The sequence below is a fragment of the Xenopus laevis genome, chromosome 9_10S, assembly GCF_017654675.1.
Source record: "Xenopus laevis strain J_2021 chromosome 9_10S, Xenopus_laevis_v10.1, whole genome shotgun sequence".
Classification (NCBI taxonomy): Eukaryota; Metazoa; Chordata; class Amphibia; order Anura; family Pipidae; genus Xenopus; species Xenopus laevis.
Window position 1 is genome coordinate 20,892,598 of NC_054388.1, and position 26,780 is coordinate 20,919,377.

Consider the following 26,780-nt stretch of genomic DNA (forward strand, 5'->3'; position numbering starts at 1 on the left):
CTGGTACAAAACACCTATGATTACCCAGAGGCTACGAAACTAGTAAGGTGGGTCATATGGGGTCATGGGACATATATTTTGCAAATATTAAAAAAAAATTCAAACAGTGTGTGGCAATGTGTGCTTTTCCTACAGATCAAATACTTGAATAGATATTTATCCTTTATTTATGCCGGTCTGATATATAACCACTCACCTGCTTGGCCACAGGTACTCCAGCAGCCACGGCTATTATGGATTCATTAGGTGCAATAAACCAAGAAACAACAGCTGCCTTGATAAATTTTATACACACATCAAATTCTCAATAACTGTTATGCAAAACATAGCAAATAAAATTTGTATAAAAAGAGCAACACAATAAAAAGAGTCAGGTCTTACTTTATCTTGTAACTGAGGTCCAAAAATATATGTTATTCTGCTGTAGAGTCAAAAATATTTCCTCTACATCGAGTGAATCACGACAATGGTCACTGAATTAAATATGGGGTATAATTTATTCTGCTTCCTATTATACTTTAACACTATAGTAAAAATTGTTCTTGGTGTTGCCGCTTTAAAGTGCGGGACTGAGCTCCCCTTTATTATATTCAATGTATGGGGCCTCCTTGAACTTGTTCAACACATTCTTTTTCAATTAAGTAATACCTCCTCATTGTAAATTTGTAGGTGGAGTGATTTTGTGAATATATATACCTCTGTAACCAGATCCACATTGGAAGTTTGGAGTTGGCACCCATACCACTATCAAAATGAGGTTATGCGCCAATGGTCCATCTACTTGGTATCATAATAAGACATCCTTCCAATATAATGCACATAACAGAAACACTGTATTTTAACTGTAGAATATTCAACTTTGGCAGTTTTTTTCTCGGTAAAGAGAATTTCTCCATAATATGGATATTTTTATATGAGTGCGCTCATCACATTTGTTCAGTTTTGCACCTAATACCTTTGGAATAATACACATAACTGAAGCAGCAAAAAGAGACCAAACCACAACTGATTGTCTCCCAAATTATCCTCTTGGCTCCCCTTTCTTCATGTATATATATATATAATATGTATATATGCATGTACTACATACAGTATACACACATACTATCTTTATATATAGTTATGTTTCTTTTCGATTGCAAAGAAACTGCGATAAAGTGATGACATTTTTTTGCATCAAACAAAGGATGAAAATCCAGCAATAGGAGGACGTGCTGCTGGAGCGAGGCTGCTTGGGGGACGGTAAATGGGATTTTGGGAAGGGAGACTGTGAGATTGCTGTGGTGTGGGAGTCCGGCTTGATTTTGGCCTATAAAGGCTTCCCTGTTGGCTACTGTTGCTGTTGGGGATGATACATTGATCGCTGTCCTCAGGGTCATTCTCACTGTAGTTGTAAGCATGGGAGCGTGATATGCCTTTCTGCTGACGTCTCCATGAATTGTAGTAGGTGGGGTCACTGATGTAATGGTTAACAAATGAATGGGTTTTCTGCTGATTTTGCTCCACTTCATATTCACTGTCACTCCCCTTAAAGAAGAAAGACAAAAATATATATCATTACAGAAATCACTTTAGCCATATGATCTACCATGTCTTGCCATGCCACCACTATTAACTGAAATGTTAGGGAACAGACCAGAGCAATTAGCCTTTTAAATTATTATTATGCATTCACTCTACCTTGTAAAATTTCATTTCTAACCCAACAAGTGTAATTTTGCCTGGTCATGTGCTTTCAGAAAGAGCCAGCACTTCAGGATGGAACTGCTTTCAGGCAGGCTATTGTTTCTCCTACTCAATGTTTCTGAAGGAGTCACGGTGGGACATAGATTTTTACTATTGAGTGCTGTTCTATATGTACCAGGGAGCTATTATCTGGTTACCTTCACAATGTTCTATTGTTAGGCTGCTGGGGACAAAGGGAGGGGGTGATATCACTCCAACTTACAGTGCAGCAGTAAAGAGTGACTGAAGTTTATGAAAGCACACGACTGGGGGAACCTGGTAAACTGACAATATGTCTAGCCCCATGTCAAATTTCAAAATAAAATATAAAAAATTCTGTTTGCTCTTTTGAAAAACAGATTTCAGTGCAAGTCAGCTGGAGCAGCACTATTAACTGATGCGTTTTGAAAAAAAATATTAAATATACAATATTAAATATATAATACAAATAAAATACTTTCCCATGACAGTATCCCTTTAAGAATAATCTGGTGGTGTAAACACAGATGCCATTATCCTTTCTAAGAACCGCCTATGTACACTAATCAGATCCTGAATGGTGTTGAACTGACTGCAATCCTACCTTTTTCCAAGCACACTAGGAGATTTACCCAAAACAAGGTGTGGTGTAGTATAAGTGATTGTAAAGCAATCCTAGGCATAAAGGTCCAAGAGCAACCTTCTCATGATAACAAGTCAACAACCTTGGATTACTGCTCAGTCAAATTAACAACACAGGGACAAAACAGCCGGGCAGGGACCATTGAACACTTTAGCTGATATGGCACTACAACTGGGGCATGAGAAGTAATTGTGGTTCTGTTCATACCATCCAACATCTAAAAAATTCATATCCATGCTCCTCATGTATGAGACATGGACTAACCCGCCCTTTTGCCTTTCAAATGACAGTCCCTATAATATTAATAGTAATTTGCCCAAGTCTTGCCAGGACAATTTGACACAAGCTGAACGTTCAGCTATAAAACAAATCAGGGAGTGGGATGATGTTATAATTAAACCTTCTGATAAGGGGGGGAATGTGGTCATCTGGCCAAGAGTTATGTATCTGACAGAGGCATTGAAACAGCTAAATGACACTCAATGTTATCACAAACTACATCGTGACCCGACCATCACATTCAGAGCACTGTACAATACTCTTATCACTGATAGCTATCAGACAGGTCTAATTAGCAAAAGTGAACATAAAGCTTTGCTCAATGCATCCTCCACCACCCCCACATTCTACATGCTACCGAAAGTGCATAAAAATATCTCAAAACCACCAGGCCGCCCAATTGTATCGGGCAATGGGAATATGTGTGAGAAGGCTAGCCAATACATAGATTCCAAAATGAGGAGATTTGTTTTGAATCTCCCCTCCTATATTCAAGATACGGGGGATTTACTGCATAAACTTCAATATGTCAAGGCAGAGCCAGGCACTCTCTTGGTTAGCTGTGATGTAGAGTCACTATATTCTTCCATCTCACACAAAAACGGTCTTCGTGCAGCAAGATTTTTCATGGAAACTGAAAGTGACTGGGACAGCCAATATATTGACTTTATGTCTGATTTGATAGAATTCTGCCTCAGTCACAACTTTTTTGTTTTTCATGAGAGATTCTATCTGCAAGTAAGAGGGGTTGCGATGGGGGCTGCATTTGCACCCACCTATGCGAACCTTTTTATGGGTTGGTGGGAGGCCTTCTGGGTCTTTGGCGATACGATGTCCCGCTTCACACCATTTATTTCATCTTGGTATCGCTACATTGATGATTTAGTGTTTTTATGGACGGGTGACCATGAATTGCTTAATGAATTCCTGCGAGCACTGAATGACAATAACACTAACTAACTAACGCATATCAGCAGTCGCAGTATAGATTTCTTGGACATTACCCTCACTCTTAATGATGATGGTACCATCTCTACCGATTTATTTCGGAAAACCACGGCCACCAATTCCATTTTACACTTTCAAAGTCATCATTCAGTTTCTACCAAAAGGGGTATTCCCATTGGTGAATTTATCCGTCTGAGACGTAACTGTTCGGATGTGACCACTTTCAAAAAACGGTCCAATGAACTGACTACACGTCTCACTTCAAGGGGTTACTCCCAAACGTTGATTCGGAAAGCCTATTCTAGGGCCCTCAGGACCCCAAGGGATAGTCTATTCAACAAATCTAAGGTGCTGACAAATCAAGACACACAGTCAGTACGCTTTATAAGCACTTACTGCAAACAATGGCCACATATTAATTCCATACTTAAGAAGCATTGGCATATTTTATTGACAGATCCAGCCCTATCAAGTATACTTGGACCCCGACCATTGACTTGTTGCCGTAGAGCACCTAACCTACGGGATCGATTGGTCAAGAGCCATTTTTGTAGACAAAATAAAAGAACTACAAGGGCTGGCACATTTCCATGTGGTCAATGTAGAGCTTGCCGATATATGCATAACAAACCCATGGTTGTTGATAGATTTGGTAAACGACATGATATCACTTATGGCTTTACATGTAATACTGATTGTGTAGTCTACATGCTGACCTGTCCCTGTGGGAAAATATATATCGGCAAAACGAATCGGGCCCTAAAGAAAAGGATATTAGAACATGTGTCAAGTATCGATAATGCACCTGAATGGATCAGATCGGAGAGGAAATTGCCTCCAGTTAGTAGACACTTTCTGGAATACCACAATCACACCAGTACAGGTCTCTTGGTCACTGGTTTATCCAAAATGTCTCTGGGTATCAGAGGAGGGGACCTGGATTCGTCTCTTTTGGCTAAAGAAAGTGAATGGATTTTCAATATGAATGCTATGGGTCCTGATGGCCTGAATGAAAGTATCACTATGAATATCTTCATTTGAAATATCCATAATCCATACATAATCGCTAGAATGTAGCCTGAATGGACCATGTGATTTTGGCAGTAGTATAATCTACAGCAGCCTGACTTGAATGTTAACGAATGAGGCATATACTCTGTTACTATATTTATATCATCTGATACTTTTTCAGCTCAGCCTAAGGAGCATGTCTAATAAGTTACAATGTCACCAATTTAATTTCCCTAAGCAGTATCATTGTCACAGCTACATATTCAGTATTGGCACCAATACAGTAGCTGCAAGCAATGGGACACTGGATGAGACGCTTTCGCTCCTCCCCGTATACTGTCAGATGTGTGCGCATTGGCTAAGTGGGTTGACACGTATTTGTTCCTCCCCACATGATGTTAGACGTTTGCGCATTGGTTCAGGAGCCCCAAACGCCTGCACATTGGTGCATTCAAATAATAACGGCTATTCCTCATCTATATATAGACGCACTGTTCTATGCGCCACAGATTGCCTTTGACAAAGCTCGCTGAGCGAAACGCGCGTCAGGCGCATCTTTCTAATTTTAAACTCGCAATAGGCAGGGAGCTCATTTGCTGTAATTTTGAATATACTTCACCGCCGACCACACAGTCCCACTGGGGGTGTGTCAAGGGTGGGATGGGCGATTGGCAACATAGTAGCTAATAACGAGAGTATGCTATGCCGTGAACAGAATCGCTACTGACAGGCTTTCATGATTACCTGTCACATTAGGGTATTTTCGGCAATAACTGTGGGTTAATACAAGGGATACCTACGGCTTATCCTCAATCGACCTACTTTGTGTATATATATTTTTTATCGTTTGGCACTCACGAGCAGTTTAACCCTTTGGGGAATTGAGTGCCAGCACTATTGCCATTTTGCTACAACTCTAGGAACTGTATCTAGATAAACCCCATGGTTATGCTTCTGATATGATCCTACTAAGCTGGTATACGATCAATTATCAAGCATTTGGGGCAAACTACCTAACCCAGCAAAATATGAGTTCCCCCTTTTTGTAATTTTAAATCACTTTTTGATTTTTCACCCTTGGTCTATTTTTAGTACATACCAATAAAGGTTAAGTTTTACTTCCCTGGTTCATGGGATTCATGATGTAATGAATGGGGTGGTGCAACTTTTTGGGTCATTCTTTACTCTCTACCTAATATTTAATATTAATAGTATACCATATGACTAGAAGCTTAAATATTATATTATATTTTTTGCAATGACACAGTGAATTACATATACCATTGGGGTAGGTGGGAGGGTACAATAACAGAACTATTAGGGCCCGGGTTCTGCACCCGGGCCTCCCACCCCCCTCCGGACACAAATTCTGTGCCAGATTTGCACCAGTGTGCCACGAGGGCTCTGCACTGTTGGTCAGTTAGACCACGCAAGGGTTTCCATATACAGCTTTTGGTTTGGTAACAAAATATATATTACATTTTATAATAACTGTTATACAGCATATATACAAACACTACACTAGTCCTGCGTGGGTCTATTTTCTGATACCCGTACCCGACCCATACCTGCTACCCGTTACCTGCAACCCAGACCCGCAAACCACAATTTTCCCCTGCTGATCCACTAACCGACCCAGCTTGCAATAGGCCAACTAACCTTCTGGCCCAGGGGAAACTCAAAACCGGAAGTGATGTCTCTCTGGTGCCCAATCTTCACAAAAAAGAAAAAAACTGCCAGAACCACAAGGGAGGATGGGAAGGATCAAGCCCGCACCTTTGTTTGGTAGCCAGCCGGGTTACCCATGGACTGCCCATATGGCCAGGGAATTAGGGACTTTTTGCCCGAAACCCGACCATTTTGTGGGTATTCCGCATGCGGGTACCCGACCTAATTCAGAACTCTACACTACATCTTTTTTTACTATATAAATCCTGTGATCCTTCAACTTTTAAGCTTTCAACTCTAGTCCTGATGTATGTATTTATGTATAACTTTACTTATAAAACTGCTGTAAGGAAACGTTGTGTGGAGATCTCAATAAATTGCAAATATTTAGCACAGTTGCCAGAGTGTGTGCCATCTGATTTTCTATATTCCATAACTGCTAGTTTAGTTAAGGACATATATGTTACTAGTTTGTGGCACCAAGCTTCCTTTGTGGATTTGAACATTTTTCCAGGTTGTTACCTTCGTCAGCCCGGTGCAAACTAGGAACAGCCTGAATAAACTATGACGTATTCCTTTATATTTGTGTACAATTACACAAATCATAACAAAAACCACACAGGTCTCACTAATAATAGAAGAGGTTGCTGTACTTAAGGAAGCTGTAAACACTACAAGCAGGTACTTGCACAGAGAAACCAGCAGCCAGACTACGCTGTGCACCAAGGATTCTAGCAGAGAGAATGTTTGAGTTGGCAAAGGTGCGGTCTGATCCTTTCAAGCTGAGGGAACGTGAGGTTTCCATAGTAATGTAGTTTATAGTGGGCACAGCTAATTCTGAAAGCTGGGTATCTGGAGAGTTAATGTTTTTCTATGCAAGTGGTGGTTATTTTAAGTTTGCAGGCAACAAGAAGATCACACTGGGCTGCATTTACTTCTGCTAAAGGCAAGAAAAATACAAATGAAAAGTTGTTATTTTATAAGGAAAAATGGAGAAGAAACAGAAACAGGGCCACTAAGTCATTCTACCACAGGCTAATAGAATATATTACATTAAATGCATACAAAACACTTTTACTGTTCGGTGATATATTGATCCTCTAGATCAACTAGCAGTTAGGCAGGTTAAAACAGAGTTAAAAGATTGAACTTATTATGTAGTACCTAACTGCTACTTGGTTCAGCCTCTCCAATTTGCCTCAGAAAGAGAATAAATGCATTTCTTTCTACCAGAAGGGCAAATGTGCCTAATGTGCCTGTGAATGCAACAGTCTTGGTAAAAGAGTTGCACAACTTCACAGCTCTCAGTGTAAAGGTGGCCATAGATGCAAAGATCCGCTCGTTTGGCAACCTCGCCAAACAAGCGGATCTTTCCCCGATATACCATTAACGAGCATGGCTATATCGGGGGTAATCCGATTACGATGTGCCATGGGCTCCGGCGGTATCGGTCGGGTCAAAATCAAACCTGACCGATCGACTAAACGACCGATCTCCGCCGGAAGAAAGATGTCGGCAAATGCCACACACGATCCGAAAATCCTACGAATCATCCATTCGTATGATAGGATCTGTGTGTCTATGGCCACCTTTAGGGACCCTATCTTCATCTTACAACAAAACTTTCTTCCGCCTAATTCGAATGAGTGACCGTGTGTTCGCTGGAAGGATATACTGGTGAATAAAGCATCTGACAGTTTATTATATGGTGCCCTTGCATAATTATACAAAGTAATCAAATCATCTCTTCAGTGCCTCTGTTCACGCTAGTGGTGCTTTAAGTCTCCTCTGTACTACAGTGCAAGAACAAAAGGAAGTCATTAATTTGCCTGGGAGAAAGCTCTTTCATATACAGTAACACAACTAGACTAGTTGTTCCTCCAGGAATTAATAAATGGTCTATAATAGTTTAACTAAAGGCAGTTAATCACATTTCGCCCCACCGTGTATTTAATATGACAAAAGTTTTTTTTTTGAGGGACCCAAAAAATGTATCATTCCAATATATTTGTGGCTGCCCATGAAGGCCACATTGACAAAGAGTATAACAGGAATAACTCTGGGTTAAAAATAGCATTAAATCTATTAGTAAATACTAATACGTGTTTGTAATATTCGGTAAGTGAGTGCATTGCATGGTAGCAGTAGGATGTATGCAAGTAATGCATACAATGTTACATTAGTCTTTGCTTAGCAAAGAGAAATGTCTTCATTTCTCAAATACCAACATTCCCTGGAATGCTCCTTATTTTCCCTTTGCCTTCTTTTGCATCAACTAGCAATTAGGCAGGTTTAATATACACCTAAAAGGCTGAACTTGATGGTGTGTTCTTTTTTTCGTTCTAAGTTACTACTATGTTCATATCATGAAAGGAACACTTAGAACGTGATTTATACCCTGGGATATAAGTGACACCAGTACAAAATATAAGAAAAGTGTTTAAAGGGTCACTAGCAAACTATAGCTTCAAAACTGGAAACTAGAATTTTGCGGAAAAAAATATGTGAATTGCATTTTGCTCACTGGACTTGTGGACACAACTGAGCCTTATAATAATCTTTTATTCAAATAATATAATGACATATTAAGCAATGAATAATATTTATATACTAGCATTTAAATAAAAATAAACAATAAAACAATAAAATAAATTTTTTGAAATGTTCCAAATTTAAGGTAGAACTAAAATTCAGGATGAAGCCCAGCTCTATTGTTGGTGCAGTTAGGCTGAGAGGCTGGAAGAATCATTCCATCCATGCAATCTATAGCGAGAAAATGGAAACTATCATTGGAGTGGAACCCTAATTTTTGAAGGACCTTTTTCTGTATTGTACTTAGTTTGCAGCCAAATCTTTACATGGTTTCTAAGATGTTCTGATGTGTGTGTTCCTAAATGGCACACAGACAGTATCAGTTTTCTATTCTTTCTAATCTCAAAGATTGAAATAGAAGAGGCAAAACTCAAAATGAAATAATTACTCTATGGAAGAAGCATCTCACAAATCCATTAGATTGAATAGGTGGCAGCATCCACTGTCAGTATCACACCAACGTCCTTGATATTAAATGCAGAAATATAAGAAATGCTCTGCTAAGCAAGTGTCTTCAAACTTTTCTGTATATTTTTCAGTTGCAAGAGTTGATTCTGGGACACATGGCAGGTAGTGATGGTGTTGATCTTCACTATTCAATCTCATGGATACCATTATCACAGGGAGGGTACACTGGGAGCCAGACTAATCTGCTTGCACTAGCGCCCTCCTTTCTTTTTTAGTATCACAATGTGACCCTCCACTGTTATACTCAGCACCACACTGGCTGTTGACTTATTTTGTATGTAATACCTTGTAGGGCCCTGGCACATTTAGAGATTCCTGGGAGTGGCGTTACTATAGAGGAAGCAGATCCCATGGCGGGGGTATGGGCTGCGTGGTCTTGTTTCACTGGATTCATCGGTTTCCTGGTGTTTGTCAGCCAGGATCTATGGGTGGGCTATATACCATTTAGAATCACTCACTATTTGACTGGAAATCCCCTGTGTAAGACAGATAGAAATGTTTCTAGTGAATTGTACGTGCCCTAGTGATCTACTAAAATCAATAAACATGATTATGGTAGGTGCATGTTTATTTGAGCAGGGTCCTCTTAACCTATTATATTGGTTATTGCGTATGTATTTATGCAATGTTTTGTCTGATTTTTATACACCCTTCTATTGTACAACTTGTGCAATATGTAGGCACAAATGTTAGTAACAATCATTATATGTTAACGACAGAATATAGAACAGGGAACAGCCTATATGAATGTTGACAAGTGTTCCATCTATTGGGAGACAGCATTTTGCTTTGGTATGTTTTCTGGAAGTGCAACTACTTTCCTATAAACCAGTTGAGTAGCTAACATTTAGAAGCATCTTTATTAAAATAATAGTGAAAGTTTACTAGAGGGGACTGTCCCAGCTGTCTGTTCACTTGTATAGGATTTTCAGGGGGATATTTATATAGGAGTGAAAATAGAGTATGCTCTTATTCCCCCCTTGATAATTATCCTACAGTATACACAGGGTCGCTCCACCTCTATACATGTAAATATTGAGTTGTGAAAGTAGAGGGATTTTTAGTAAAGAGTACCCATCATAATGACAGTTCAGTGTAAATATACAAGTGACTGCTGAACATGGTTCAGACCTGAAGAGGCTCCCATGCTTTTCTTTATCAAACAATTCAATTTCCAAGGCCAGTTTTTTCCTTATTGTTTTTGGTGTATCAAAGCCTCTAGTCGAGTCACGCCCTGTACACAGGAAAACTCCCTGTGACCTCAAAAGATTAGTTTTCACTGTGACAATGGCTGCTTTTGTACTGGCAGCATCGTTATTTTGCAAACTATATATCAGCCAAGTGTGAGACAGTACCACAGGGAGAATTCATGACTGCCACTGGAAAAACTATACTATCACACCCTGCAAACTTATTTCCCCTTGCATTCCAACTATTCAGAAGAGATTATGACAGTAAAAATAAATGTATATTTGACCCCTTGGCTGTATAAGGCACTCTCAGAGAGCAAGTATCATAAACTAAAGGGTAAATATACACACCATTTTTTTTAAATGTTTTGCCTTAAAAGTGACACTATACATATAAATATTGATGCAGTATATATATATATATAAAGGGAATGGTTTTTAAAAATGTAAATTGTTTTATTAAAATAGACTCTAAAGGGGAAGACCTTCGCATAATTCGGAGCTCTCTGGATAACGAGATTCTGGTTAAGGGATTTCATACCTGTACAGGTTTTTTCACTTCTTGTCATTAATCCTAATGGCTATACCAAGGGATTTTTGTGACGTTTTGTAAGTATTGTACAAAATATTTATCCATCTCTCCACATTAACTATTACTTTATACTTTATTTCGCACATGTTAATATACTGCTGTAAATAAGTTACCAAATGTGATTTTGTATTTAAATTTATTTATACTATATGCTTACCAAGGCCCTTCTGTCATTGTTTGGACCCCTGACAATACAGTATTTTCTACCTATAAGTGCTTAAGATCGGACCAGGCTTTCTGCTTTGTGTAAGAGAGATCTGCAAAATGTCCCCTTGTCTCATATATTAAGTCGGTAGGTGGTTGCCTGCACACATAAAGAGGGAATCTGCATTTATTAAGGCATTTATTAAGGCATCAGTCAGCAGAAACGCATGTGCTTTAATGAGTTTAGAGATCCGCACAGTGAAACCAAAGAGCACAGGAACTGAGAAAGCAACTCTGGCTACAAAGATACACAATGCAAGAAAAATACAATGTCTCGGAGGTATTGGTTAAAACATTACAACAATGTTCTTCTAAGCAGTTCATTGAAAGCAGCTGTTTTGAGTATGTTAAGGGACCAGAACTAAGAAAGGCATGTCAAATATAAATCCATGGTGCTCTCCAAATATTTCCCATATATATAACTTCTATGAAGTGAGAGAAAATTAATGCAGTTGTTTAATATGCTACGTCAGGGGCCAGACAAGAGAGTTTCTAATTAATTAGAAATGTTTGGTGCGGTTCCGTGTGGATGCAGCCACACAAGCAAATTAAAATGAAATAACTGTTGTGTGAATGTAGAGATGAGGTGAGCTTTTCCAAGGAATCACTTACAAATCAATAATTATTCATGCCATAGGCTAGCATTTTAGTTTGTCTAGATCTGGTCTGGTATAACACAGAAAGCATGCAGAATTATGCAGTAGCCTGGATGTTACTGCAATAATAAAGTAGACAGAATAAAAAAGAAGGACCCATTATTATTGCACCTTTCCACATAGGTTGTCATTAGTTCTCTATAATGAGATAAAACTTAACTTTTATTATAAATTAATTAAAATAAAGTGTGTCCATTGATTAAAAACTCATGGAGGGAGTAGCGTTTATGGAACAAATGAATGGGGACCACTACATAACAGCTCCTAGGTCTGCTGTTACAAATGTCGAAGTTAGGTATGACCGACCACTATATACACCGCTATAATATTCCTGCATTAAAGGGCAATGTAATTAGGAGAGCTTACGATCCTCCAACCACTCAGGTTAGATATAACGTTGCCTCCCACCACTCCGGTTCCCCATTCAGCAAAGTACTGCTATTATATGCGTAAAAGTTGATTCTGCCTGATAACATCATACACCGCTATATGGTATTAGCAGTAATGGACAGTCATACTAGGAAGTTCATCGATCAACTGACAACTCAAATAAGATATGGCGCTGCCTCTCACCACCAGTATAATGCCCACCTGACCATTAATTTCCCATTTGAGCAAAGAATTTAGAATGTGCCTGATGCACGTTTCGCTCAGTATGCCCGAGCTTTATGAAGCTTTGATAAAGCTTTCTCTTTGATAAAGCTTTTCTCTTACCTGGGAATCAGATACCTCTGAGGGTTTCTCTGTCAGACTGCCACTCTCTGTGGGTATAAGGTCATTGTATTTGGTCACATCCTCATCTGAATAATGTAGACTCCCGGGACTAGGTCGTGGAGGAGACCTGGAAGGAAATATAGGTAAAGATAAAACAGGACTACCATCACTTTGTGAAGCCTCTAGTTTAGTTAATGATGGCTAATGAACTTGAGCAGCACAGTGTGGCTAAACTAACAATGTAATCCAAAATAACACAGCAAATGCATTCAACCAGCTTATTATTTAGTAAGACTGATTAGGCCAGGGCTACACTGGAAATTAAATGTTGCCATGTGTTTAGCTTACAGCAGGGTGGAGGCTTGCAGGCCACATGTGGCCCTCTAGGGTTTTTTTTATGTCCCCCAGTTATCTCACAGACGTCTCTGTTACACCATCAACTAATCATAATCTGGCTCTTGATCATGTGGTATAATCGCCCCACTACATATTAAAAGTTGAACAGCTCTGGCTTAGGCAAATACATATCTCTCTGTGGTCATACCAATTATCATACCAATTTTGGCCTTTTCCTATTGATTGTGTCCTTGGTTATGTCATAATCCACATCCTGTGTCCCTCTGCTGGCTATGAATAAGTGGGGGTCACGTGTTAAATGTGGTAATAAGGAAAGGTATGGCAAGTCAACCTAAGTGATGGGTTAGGCAAAGATAAAGCTGTAAGCTGAATTACATCACATTCATAGAACAATGATACGAATAAGTACTATTTTAATTCCATTTGACACATTACACAGGGAAAATGAAAAATATATTAAATGAGGTTGAATAGGGACTCATTTCTATCAAATTCAAACCAAATAGTTTAAGACAAATCTGCCTAACTGTTTAATCCAGCCAAGGCATTCATTTGTCCCAAAGACAGGGAAATATATCTGTCTGAAATATATCTGTAGAGCTAGTGGAATAGGGTTTTCCAGATATCCATGGAAATCCTACTACCCTGACTGGGAGTGCACTGTATTATCTCTCATTGTAGGCCCTTACAATTCATGGAGAATGATGGTTGTGAAAGGCCGATGGACTAATTACCAATGACTAATGTTTTTCTTAACACTTTATATAAAAAAAGTCAACCACCTCAACGCCATCCGCTGACATCCCTTAAAGGCCCATAAAGGGTTTTGTATACAAGCTCTCTGAATCCTAATGCTTAACATAAATTAACAAAATAACTGTTAAAATTGAGCTGAAAAATATAAAGTTCTGAAATTTCCAGAACATTGTTTTATTAATATTTCAAAATAAAAAATAGTTTGTATTCAAGCTGTAGCGTTCCCTTTAAGATGGAATATTTTCCCACGTCAAGCTGTAAGGCTCTAGAAAGTACTATGCCTTTGCTGCCCTCCCTTTCCCAGCTCCTCATAAGAGCTCTTTTTTGTAGTGTCCCTAACAGAGCTGTCTTTGTGATCCTGCCAGCAGGAGGATGGAGCTACAGTTTGCTTGTACGAGAGGAGAATAAGGAATGGGACCCTCTGTGCCAGCCACTCAGCTGTAAAGTGGGAGCTCTCAGCTCTGTGAAACCAGACAAAGACAATTCTGTGCTTTACAAACCATATTTATGGCTCATAACGCTTTACAACGTCTAGATTTATATGGAGCAGGGCACACACAAATCATTTCATAGCCAATAAGAAAAAAGTGTGCTTTCTCAATGCTGCTTTTATACTGGCCAGAAAAACAGTTAATTTAAAAGGAACTTGATTGACTAAATGAGAGTAACAGTATAAAAAATGATAGGTAAAAGTGGTTACTATGACATCCAAGATGTGGCTTATTGGTATATAATTATTGATGAAGCAGAATAGCACACTGTACATTCTCATTTCAAAATGAATTAGCGTTTGATTTAAGGTTGCAGAGACTTCAATAAACACAGGATTAGATCATCTGACTCATCTGTGAAAAGCTACTGTCTCAAAGTGGTCCAGCCAACCCCCAGTCATTTGCACTTTCTCCTCTCACCTTGTATAAATTCCATTTTTCCTGCAGAAAGAATTTTTCACTGATAGGCGCCGGTTATTTAATTCTAGAGCAGGGAATCTGCTTTCATCTAGACTGACCATCTCGGCATGGCCTAACGTGTTGGTTTTGGGGTTGCAAGCTGTAGTACAAGAGACACAAAGCAGTTAATAATATATTGTATATCTTAGACAAAGGCCTTATTATGGATAACAATTAATGGCTCTGAATCTCACCTGAATCAGACTTTTTGGCATACTTTTTGCTCTGGCCACGGATAATCAAGGCAAAAACCAGGAGGAGAATGAAGATGAGTCCAATGAGAGCAATAACAACCAGGAACCACCACTCCTCATAGAATGGATTAGCCTTCTGTGCTGCAATGTTGTACAGGCAAATTCAATAAGAAGGGAGGTGGGGCATTTTTTGTGAAAACTTAGCTACATAGTTTATATATGTTGCCTTATTAAGCACCGTAGATATGCGACATGGCTCCCATCAACTTCTTTATCCTGCCCCCTACTATTTAGCTATATCTCTCAGAACCTCCTCTCAGATTGGCCAAGGATGCTCTAAATACTTTTGTTGCAGTCTCTGCTTTCAGTGAGTATGTGCCAGAAGGGCTGGGTTTTAATATACAGGAATAGGACCCATTATCTAGAAGCCTATTCAGAAAACTCTGAATTACAGGAAGGCCATCTCTTCAATAGACTCCATCTTAAACAAATAATTCAAATTTTTCTGTAATATAAAAATGGTACCTTGCAACTAAGATATAATGAATCCTTGTTGGATGAAACAATCTTATTGGGTTTATTTATATTTTAAATACATTTTTAAGTAAACATAAAATAAGAACCAGATTACAGAAAAATGTTAAATAGCATGTCTCATACTTGCATAGCCTCTCTTACTTTTTTATACTTTAAAGTACAAAGGACTTTATATAGCATACCATGCTTTGTACTAATTGCAATCTCTGTTTCTTTTTTGTTAACCTTCTGTTGAACAATACCTGATACAGCCGGAGATGGTGCACTTGGTGTTCCATATCCGTAATCATTAACAGCAATCACTCGGAAGTCATAGCTCACACCTTGCTTTAAGATATCAATGCTGAACGTGTAGGATGTTGCTTCTTTGGGGATGTCTTTGATAAGAATATCCCACAGTCCCTCATCTTGGAAGCAGAGAGAAAAAAAAATATTGTTGTTATTTGGTGGCTGGTTTAATAAGGAACATTTGGAGATTAAAGGGAGGTATACATAAAGTATGTCTTTGGAAGCATACCTGATGGCCGAGCCTCTATGATGTACCTGGTGATGGGACTCTTGCCTGGATCACCACTGGACCAGTGAATGGTGATGACTGAGCTGTATCTGGATATAAATGGCTCTCCTGGGGGTCCGGGGGCACCTTAAAATAGCATTTATACAGTCAAACAATAATTACTGTAAACCAGGGGCGTAACTACCGGGGGAGCAGGGGGTGCAAATGGGCCAGGGCCCGCACCCCCGCAGGGCCCCCCCGGAAGATCGTGCGTGCTGCAGCTGGCTGGAGTCGGCTGCAGGCGCAGAGAAAAATTGCGCAGACGAGGGTGGGGGCGGGCCCGTCTGCATGGCCCGCACCAGGGCCCGCCCCCACCAAGTTACGTTACTGCTATAAGCTCATTCACAATACCCCACTGTGTTCAAATAGATGCAGGCCTCTGTGTTAAGCTGGCTATAGACATGAAGATTTTATCATTGTATCCGAAGAACGATCGGATGTCCCAATCTTCCAAACTGTCACTAACCATTCAGATTAAATAATAGATGAAGATGATGTTCTGCCCGTGACAGCAATTGTACAAAAATGATGTGCTTCATCAGACAGGCAATACATTATCGTTAGCTGAAAGAAATCTTTTAACCTGCCTGATTGACTAAATGAGCCATCATCAAGAAGCAGCAAGAAGGTCCAGGGGCTGGGTATAGGACAGGGAACAAGGAGAGTCAGGAACACCCAATGTACAATGAAATGGAGTTCAATTGGTTGGGCCAAACCCAATCAATTGAGTTTCTGGTCAATTCATGTATCACTAGTCTATACTCGTTACCAATACCATCTGAGTAGCAACATCAAGTAGTGTTTTTGCTCTTGTGTGCCAAGGCACGCTATAAGGCAGCTTTTAGTCATACAGGTATGGGATCTGTTATCCAGAAACCCGTTATCCAGAAAGTTCCAAATTATGGAATGAGCATAGGCTCTATTTTATAGAAATAATCCAAATTTTTAAAAATGATTTCCTTTTGCTCTGTAATAATAAAATAGTAGCTTGTAATTGATCCCACATAAGATATAATCAATCCTTATTGGAGTCAAACTCAGCCTATTGGGGTAATTTAATGTTTACATGATTTTTTAGTAGACTTAAGATATGAAGATCCAAATTACCTAAAGATCTGTTATATGGAAACCCCCAGGTCCCGAGCATTCTGGATAATGGATCCCATGCCTGTACTAGATTTCCAGAATTGTTTGCACATACCATAACGCCTTAATGTCAAGATCTATAAATGGATTATAAACAATTCAAACTGATTTTTGCCTTTAAAAGTTTTTGGTTGAATACACATATAAATTATTTCTTATGGCAAATGATGCTGTAATGACAATATTCACAGAGTAGTTGTAAATGTATAATTGCCCTCAAAAGCCTACTGTGTGCACTATATTGCATGTACAGATGCTATCAGTTAAGTAATGTGCAGAGGAGCACTGCAAATGCCCTGGTGATAAATCAATCAGTACAGAGAAAATTTAAGAGGGTTTGCTACACATACTGAACAGCAGGCTTTATTACTAACCTTCTCCAGGCCCAGTAGTCACGTTGGCTTCAATGTCTGGCCCGTAAGTGAAAGTCTTTGCCTGGATCCGAAAGCGATAAGTAACTCCTTCTGCCAAGTCCTTCACTTTCATCCACAAGGGACTGTTACCCTTCACATCCACTGTCACAATCTTACTAATCCCTTATGCAGGAGAAGAAGGAAACAGAATGTCAGAAAGTTAAGGAGCAGACAGAAATGGAAAGTAGCAGGCTGTTTGTGTTATATTACTAGTGCAAATCACTAAAATCCACACAAAATGTGGCTTCTTTAAATAATATTTGCAAACTTAGTGCCAATGGATTTTAAGGTTATTAATCATCCAAGCTTTTGCTTTAAGGGAGAAGGAAAGTCGTTTCACACTTGGGGGTGCCAAAAGTTAGGCACCCCAAGTGAATGTATTTACTTACCTGAAACCCCGGGTCCGTGCTCCTATCAGCAGAAAACTGCACCGGCCCAGGGTTATTCCAGCAAGCACCACAGAGCAATCCTCTTCTGGCTTCTTCTTTCTTCTCGCGGCTGCGCATTAGAGTGAAAAGCCGAATGTTAACTTAAAAGCCGGCTATTTCATTCTACTGAGCATGCGTCTGCCCTGGGAAATCTGAAGAAGGAAGAAACCGGAAGAGGATCGCTCCGTGGTGCTCGTGGAAAAACCCCGGGCCAGTGAAATTTTCTGCTGATAGGAGCACCGGCCCAGGGTTTCAGGTAAGTGAATACATTCACTTGGGGGTGCCTAACATTTGGCACCCCAAGTGTGAAACAACTTTCTTTCTCCTTTAAAGGGGATGCCAAATTGTTCTATGTAACTAAATAACTATGCAATATACATTCATCATGTATTTTCTATTTTATTTGTATTTTTACATATACAACATACATATATACAAAAACATATTTGTATATGTACAAAAATCAAGACTTTTGCAACATTGTTTAAAAGGTAACAAGCAGGAGTAGCAAATGCTACTTTTCAACTATAAAAGCACTTAAAAATTTGCACAGAATTTTTCTTAGAATTATGTATTTTTATATTAGGCACATTTTCATTTTGGGGTTGACTTGCCCTTTAACTTTAAACACTTTCCTTCCAGGTTGCTAATTGCCTCTGTATTCTTTAATTTCTTGGTGCTGGTTGCCCCATACCGCATGTCAGCTTCTGTTGTTTTCTGTTGCCCAATACATACTAAATATTGAAACACTACGTGCATTATCCATCAGCAAATGTTTCTTAGGGCTCTTGCACACAGGCGTTTTTTCCTGCATTTGTATGAGTTTGATGCATGTTAAAACGCAGCTTTATATCATATTCTGCCAGGCTGTACTCATAAACGATCAGATGCGTTTTACTTAGAATGTGTTTATTTAGATGCAGCCTGCTGCATTTTGTTACGCTTGACAAACATTCAGCTATCAATACAATAGAGGGTTGCGTTTGGAACTGAAAAAAAAAGACTAGCTGCTTTATAAAAACGTGTTTAAATGCAATATATGCGTATAAGGAAACGCCCTTACTCCCAATTTCTTTCCATTACTACAGTATAAATAATTATAATGGAGTAACAGATGAGAGACTGTATGACACAAAACCCAAATATACACATGCAGACTTAAAACCCTTGTTTAGTCTTTAATTAATACTTTGAATAAAATTACATACATTTATGTATGGAACACCTCATTCACTATATTAAACCCGGGCTGCTTGGAACTGCCCCTTTCCAAGACAATGACAGGGTAAGGACCCTTACCGCTGTGGACCACAGGAACAAATGCAGCACATGTATCCTGATGGGGCTGTACTTATCAGGGCGCATGTAAGCACTACGCTTGGGGGGGGGCGGAGGAACAAACATCCATGTGTAAGGGCCCTAAAACATTTACATTGTTCTTACCATCTACAGGTGTGCACGGCTCATAAACCAGCCTGTATCCCTCCAGGATACCATTGGGGTAAACAGGTGCATCCCAGGATACATTGACAGAAGTGGTGGTTAATTCACTAAATCTGATAGATGCCGGAGCACTGGGTGCTAGGAGAAAAAACAATATGATTAATCCATTATAGAAACAGAGGTTCAACCAATTTGCATTACTGGAGACCAACCTTTTGTCCAACATTTTAAGACTCATTTTAGGACTTATGGCACTAACGCCAGAGACAGACGAGAAGATTCGGGAAGATTAGTCGCCAGACGACAAATCGCCTCTGCTTTGGGCGACTAATCTCCCTGAACTGCCTCCCCGCCGGCTAAAATCTAAATCGCCGGCGGGGTGGCACTCGGAGCGCTTCGTTTTCCGAAGTTGCCCAAAGTTTCCTTGTGAAAGCAGCCCTGGTAAGGACTAAGCTGCACCCATCAGCACTCCTAACTTGCATGTCTTAATGTTGTTGGGGGTGGGATGGGGAATGCTTACATGCTTTCCCTACCCCTCAAACATACACCGCTGATGAATCATAGTGATGAGCTAAATGTTTCACCACGATCCATAGACTCTAATGGGTGAAAAAATTTGTTGCACTTCAAAAGTTAGTTGCGCAATTTGTTGCACATCAAAAACAAACTTTTGCCCATAGACTTCAATGCATTCTGCAGAATCTACTAATACACACTTATTTAACCCTTATTTAGCCCTTCTGGAATGTTACCAGACCAGTCTAACTAAAAATGTTGTCACTATGTCTCACCACCAGCAGCACCTAAATATATTATTAAATGTCCACAGAGTCTACAACAATGTCCACAGAGTCTACAACAATCCTGGAATTGCTCAAGGGCCAACATGGACACAGGAGCTCTAAGATCCAGAAAGTAGTTTGGGTGTAAAAGGTGTCACAGCTCATGGAAACTGGCTGCACTGTGATTACACAGCAGTGACTTGAGGCAGTAAGACTAATGTCATGTGGCACTGGCAGAGCAGCTAGGTGATAGGAGCATCACCTACACTGGCACTTGCTGCTCGTAAGAAAAATCGATGGGAATGTAACCCTATGTGGATATTACAGTGGCCAATTATACATTTTAAAAGGACAAAGACCGTAGTTAAAGTTATATATAATATTTTATATTAAAGGATAAGAAATGTGATATTCATGGGGAGGGTGCGGTGTTGCCAATTTGTAAATGGTAAATCCATTCAATCGCTGAACCAGCTGGCCACTTGGGATACTATTTCAGTGGAGTCTACAGATGATGACATCTCCCTCTGGTATACAAAAACATGCAGTTACATTTTAGTTCATATTTTTAAAGCTTGTTTATAGTAAAAAAGTGTATCCTTCTTATCATGTATAGGGTATATATTCCTTTAAATGGATTGTCTACCTCCCAAACACTTTTTTTCAGTTCAGTTGTTTTCAGATTGTTCTCCAGAAATAAAGACTTTTTTTCCAATTCCTTTCCATTTTTATTTTTTAGTGTTTTTTCCAAAGTTTAAGTTTAATGACTGGTGTTCAGTCTGGCAGCTCAGTAATTCTGGTGCAAATTGCGAAGTTGTACAATTTGCAACATTAGTTGATACATTTTTTTAGCTGCATCTGTGGAATATGAGCAACTTTTGTAGCAATTCTAATAGCTGTCTTTAATGAAACTGAGCTCAGCAGGGCCAAAGATGAAAAATGTATTAATTAATGTATCATTTAGAACAGAACACAGTTGTGACCCCCACCTGCTCACAGAGCTGCTTTAGAAAGACATACGAAAGTGAAAAAAAAATCAAACTGTAAACTTCAATATTAAGAAAAATGGTCACAAAAAGAAAATACAGAGTAATGAAAAAAGTTCCATTGGAACTTGGAAAAAGGAACTGAAAAAAAAAAGCGTTGGAAGGTGAACAAATGATTGATTCTGGGTTTAGGAGAACAATTCAATGAAATATAGCCCAATGCATTAACTTCCTTCTGCTTACAAATAAAACCCATACAGTTCCTCCAGCTGGAAGTTCTGTCATAGCATCTCACCAGCTTGCAGTGTCTGGCTACGAATTGGCTGTCCCCTGGGTCCATCTCCTGCAGCATTAAAAGCAGCAACACTAATCATATATGTGGTGTAGCCAGTCAGGTTCTTCAGTTTGACTCCAGTCTCTGGTAGGAACAGCGTCCGAACCTTCTCTGTCTCATTCTTACGCAGAACTTCCCAGTAAAAAATCTGCAGGGGAGACAGAGAAGGTAGAGAGGAAATAAAGAGAGAGGTAACAAAGGATTATAAAGTTGAATGGGATACAGTAAAAGTCACACAAGTAGATTAATTATCCCCTAAATATAAGGATCTACAAGCAAAGTAATCTATCATTAGGTGAGATGTTTACACTCCAGCTGTTGCGTGACTGTAAAACATTAATCACCTTTTCAAGTTAACCAATTAAATATTTTTCAGCAGGGAGTAACTTTGCACAATCCCTTTAGCCAGGAGCAAAGACTTGTAATTGCACTTATAGGCCTTTAAATAGATAACCATATTGCTATTTTGAATAACATAGAATAGGCCTGGCTGTTAATAATGGAGCAAGTGAAAGTTTGAGGTTAGACATTCCTTATATGAATGGATTTCATTATTCACTGTTTCCATTGTGTATTTCCGTCCCACAGTCAACAATGTGTAATGTACCATAAAATCTACTATAAAACAACATCCCTTTTGTAACGTAGGGAAATATACACAAGCATTGCAGCACTGACTGATTATAGCAAGATTTGGCCTTGGCTGGGGGGCCTAACACTATAGTGAAGACTATAGTTATTCTATATTCTTTCAGCTCCCTCTTCTGTTCATTAGTAGGGATAGCAGGAATATTATTGCTCTCCATTTAATATAGTATTTCACTTTTATTTTTCATGTTAATTTGCACATCATTCTTTTTAGGTATAAAACCTTTTCATTTTCCCACCATTCTCTGGCAGTTGTTTACATGTGACTAATATGAATTTACATTACAAAGACAAATTATCAGCAGGTGCCACAGAGAACACTATTTATCGTATTTTTGCCAGATGACACAATCCATTTGGGGGTATAGCCTGGCCAGATCCATTGCTTGCAGCTTTATCCTTAATGTAAAAGGTTGCACTGAATTGGGTTACAGTAGAAAGCTGCACAAATGGGGTTAGTTCTGCTGACTTTGGCCTCTCATGGAGCACTAGCCTATAATTGCCTTTGAGAAGATTCAAATCAGTTTGAAACACTGTTATGTTTCAAAAACACTCTTATTTTTCCAGACTGAATGGATGTTTCTGTGAGTAAGCAGGACCACAGCAATTTGATGCCAAAGTACTGGATAAGTACTGACAAATAATATTTGATACACAGAAGACATGAATATTGTGTTAATGATGTCCTTTAAAACAGTGATTAGTGATGTCATCAGTTATAATCAGTGCTTAGTGATGTCATTTCTGTCACATTGTGTCACATTCACTGAAACTTGTGTATTATAATAAATAATGTATCCCCTGTTGAAAATATGAGGATGTTAAAAGTGACCTTGGTGACTTATAATATGCCTATATTTTACAACTATCCTACATAGCGTCTCCTTTACTGTGCATCTCTGTGGCATATGAATGTTATGTTGCAACAGTATATTATCGACAGTACTACCTTGTACCCCTGGATGTCTCCATTCTGAGCTTCAAGAGGTGGGGGCTCCCAGGTAACATCCAGCTGCACTGCTGTGGCGCTTGCTATGACAACATTTTGGGGTGGAGCTGTGGGCACTGAATAGGGAAAAGAAGAGAAGAATAGGGTCAAGCTATGACAACTTTAGGTTGGAGTAAGTAATAATGTATGAGGTGTAGGGTACTGCTATTAACCACACAGATGTGTTGTATCTTATTAAAGCGGCAACTCACCTGCTTCTCCCACAAACACTTCCTGAGGAACACTGGAAGGCCCCTCTCCCGCAGCATTGTACATGCTCACCCGAATCTCATATCGCTTGTGTTTGTTCAGATCTAAGGCAAGAGACATCATTTTTACATTAAAAATTGAGGCAATGCTTTTACACTACAAATTGAGAGGAGAAAAGTTGAAGGATCTTAAATCCTCAGCAAAGTCAATAGGAAAACCAGCACGTAAGACACGAGTTATGATGTACTGTCACCTATCACTGAAAAAATATCAATGCAATTTGCTTTTGAGCTTGCCAGGAAACAATTCCCAGCTGAAGTTGCCATGACCTTCCTAGAAAACTTACAGTAATAACCAGTCCCCTCTTGTTGCACCCTACTGATCTCATGGCAATATTAAGACCCAATCTACTTACTGCTTGGGGAAAATGTGCTTACACCTAGCAAAACACATATATTTATCCCACACTGTATGGTGCAGCACTTACTGTCCAGCTCGTATTGGGTGAGGGTTGGTTCGCTCAGGTTCCGCATCATGTAGGAAGCTATAAAGTTGTGGAAAAAGGTGATGGAATGGATGGAGGAGATGGGAGAAGTGATGACAGAGTAGAAGAAAATAGAGGGAGGACAAGAGCAGTAAGAGTTTGTTAGTATACATCACATACAGACAAACAAAAAGTGCAAGCCTTACCCCTGCAACTAACTGCCTAGCACCACTTATCTACCATTGCTAGCAGCACTGACCTATTTTATCAATTCAAATTATTATTATTATTGTGCTCCTGCCTAATCAACAAGCTCAATCAGAAATTTGTACCGTGCAGTTTTCAGTAGTTATATGTCCTTTTTAAGATTATTTTCCTGCAATTTAGTTGTAATATATATCTTTGCAGATAGGGCCCTGACAAGGGAATTCAGCTGTCATCCGCACAAGGCAATCAATCTATCCTTAAGGCCGTGAGCCTGTCCCCAGACACAATCTTAGCTACAGTTGGTTAGAAAAATGGCCTAAAACCTCAGTATAAATTAGCTGATAAAGTGATAATGAAAATGTGAATTTGCCTCAGAACTGTCTAGAAAACAAATTAGAACTGTAAACAGAGTAACAAAGAGGTCATATAAATTGTTGTGATCTGCTAAAAGCGTTACTGCAACACATGAATACACTGTACACGGGAAGCAAGTGATTAATTAGCAGAGCTGAAAACACACAATTCACACACAATTCACACGTATAGGAGATTTTGGAGGCGTGAAAAGCTTTTGCTAGGTCATTTCATAAAGTGATTCTGTCATGATTTTATGGTTTACTTTATATTTCTAAATTATACTGTTTACATTGCAAATAATTCACTCTACCATTTAAAATTGTATTCATGAACCAACAAATGTATTTTAATTTTACATGTAATAATGGTGTGGAGGCAAACATCTCAGTGCATTGAGCCTGATTCCCAGCTTTGAGAAGGAGCCAGCACTTCATGATGGAACTGCTTTGATGCAGCTATTGTTTCTCCCCTTCCTGTTGTATTTACCAAAACCTAGGCCATGCTTCCATGAGAATGGCACCCATGCAGGAAAAAGCAATGCAGACAAATCCTTCAGCTCAGGTGTCAGATAGCTATCTGCCTATTGTTCTGTTAGGCTGCTGGGGGGAAATAATAAGTTAAAGGGATACTGTCATGGGAAAAAAAAAATTCTAAATGAATCCATGTCCCACTGAGACACATTCAGTTACATTGAGAAGGAAAAACAGCAGCCTGCCAGAAAGCATCTCTCTCCTAAAGTGCAGGCACAAGTCACATGACTGGGGGCAGCTGGGAAATTGACAATATGTCTAGCCCCGTGTCAGATTTCAAAATTGAATATAAAAAAATCTGTTTGCTCTTTTGAGAAATGGATTTCAGTGCAGAATTCTGCTGGATCAGCACTATTAACTGATGTGTTTTGAAAAAAACATGTTTTCCGATGACAGGATCTCTTTAATAGTGCTGCTTCAGCAGGATTCTGCACTCAAATCTGTTTTTTATATTTAATTTTGAAATTTGGCATGGGGCTAGACATATTGTCAGTTTCTCATGATCCCTCAGGTCTTGTGACTTGTGCTCTAATAAACTTCAGTCACTGTTTAGGGCAGAGACACGCCCAGATTAGGTCGCCCTGCTACTACTCGCCTCTTCTTCGGGCGACTAATGTCCCCAAACTGTCTTCCACCCGGATAGAATATAAATCGTCGGCGGGTTGGCACTCTGAGCACTTCGTTTTCCGAAGTTGCCCCGAAGTTTTCGCGTGAGGCAACTTTGGGCGACTTCGGAAAACGAATTGCTCCGGCCAGCGATTTACATTCTAACTGACGTGAAGGCAGTTCGGGGAAATTAGTTGCCCGAAAAATAGAAGATTTGTCGCTGGACGACTAATCTCCCCGAATCTGAGCGTGTGTCTCTGCCCTAAACGTGTGTCTTTGCCCTAAACAGTGACTGAAGTTTATCAGAGCACAAGTCACATAACCTGAGGGATCATGGGAAACTGACAATATGTCTAGCCCCATGCCAAATTTCAAAATTAAATATAAAAAAATCTGTTTGCTCTTTTAAAAAACAGATTTGAGTGCAGAATCCTGCTGGAGCAGCACTATTAAGCACTATTATTTGGAAAAAGAAAATGTTTTCCCACTACAGTATCCATTTAAGCTGGCATACAGGGCAGATTTAGTTGGTGCTCTCTAAGTGATCCTATAAACGTAATAATCATTTAAAAGAACAATTTGTCCCTCAATGGTAAACAATATGTATCTTTGTCATATATGATTAATTGATTTAATCAGAATGATATAATATTTTGCACCCCATCAATGTAACAATTGGTAGACTTTTTTTTTCCCAGATCATCCTAACATCGATCATTTTACACAACAAAATCTGTCCTTGTATGGCCACCTTTAGTCTAATACCGTCTAGACAAGCAGTGCCTGTGCAAAAACCAACATCAGGTTTATGCTACAGTAAGGATGGCAAAAAAGTACAGAATGTACATAAACATGCAAAATGTACTTCAATAACACACAACAACCAGATGCTTCCTATCAAACAGTAAACCTACTTATTTACCTATTTGTTATGGGTTACTAGATCCTGTGCAAATTATTTTTACCCAAATGTATTTTTTTTTAATTACAGATTATATTTATCCACCTGTATAATGTACTGTAAAATTGCTCTTCTGAGCACATTTATCAGTTTACAATATATTTTCTTTTTTATTTCATAACATCAGCACCTTCTGCTGTTCTGTCCAGGTGGGGGGACCACAAAGGCAAAAGCTTAATTTACTAGTGCTGAAAGCTTCTCCTGCTGCTTCTTTGCTCAGTTCTATTGAAAAAACTCA

General features: G+C 39.2%; 1 protein-coding gene across 2 annotated transcripts in view; it reads right to left on the reverse strand.

Moving 5' to 3' along the window:
* Positions 1-271: 271 nt before the first annotated feature.
* sdk2.S (sidekick cell adhesion molecule 2 S homeolog) overlaps positions 272-26,780 on the reverse strand; it is a 410,822-nt gene continuing 384,313 nt past the window's right edge. For both annotated transcript variants that reach the window (XM_018238320.2, XM_041578178.1), the window contains 12 exons: positions 23,885-23,941; positions 23,400-23,501; positions 23,149-23,264; positions 21,513-21,699; positions 19,450-19,587; positions 17,540-17,701; positions 15,981-16,106; positions 15,706-15,870; positions 14,927-15,067; positions 14,694-14,832; positions 12,670-12,796; positions 272-1,527 (listed from right to left, as the gene is read on the reverse strand). In XM_018238320.2, the coding sequence (XP_018093809.1) occupies positions 1,177-1,527; positions 12,670-12,796; positions 14,694-14,832; positions 14,927-15,067; positions 15,706-15,870; positions 15,981-16,106; positions 17,540-17,701; positions 19,450-19,587; positions 21,513-21,699; positions 23,149-23,264; positions 23,400-23,501; positions 23,885-23,941 (1,811 nt within the window). In that variant the 3' untranslated portion in view covers positions 272-1,176. The remainder of the gene's footprint in view (positions 1,528-12,669; positions 12,797-14,693; positions 14,833-14,926; positions 15,068-15,705; positions 15,871-15,980; positions 16,107-17,539; positions 17,702-19,449; positions 19,588-21,512; positions 21,700-23,148; positions 23,265-23,399; positions 23,502-23,884; positions 23,942-26,780) is intronic.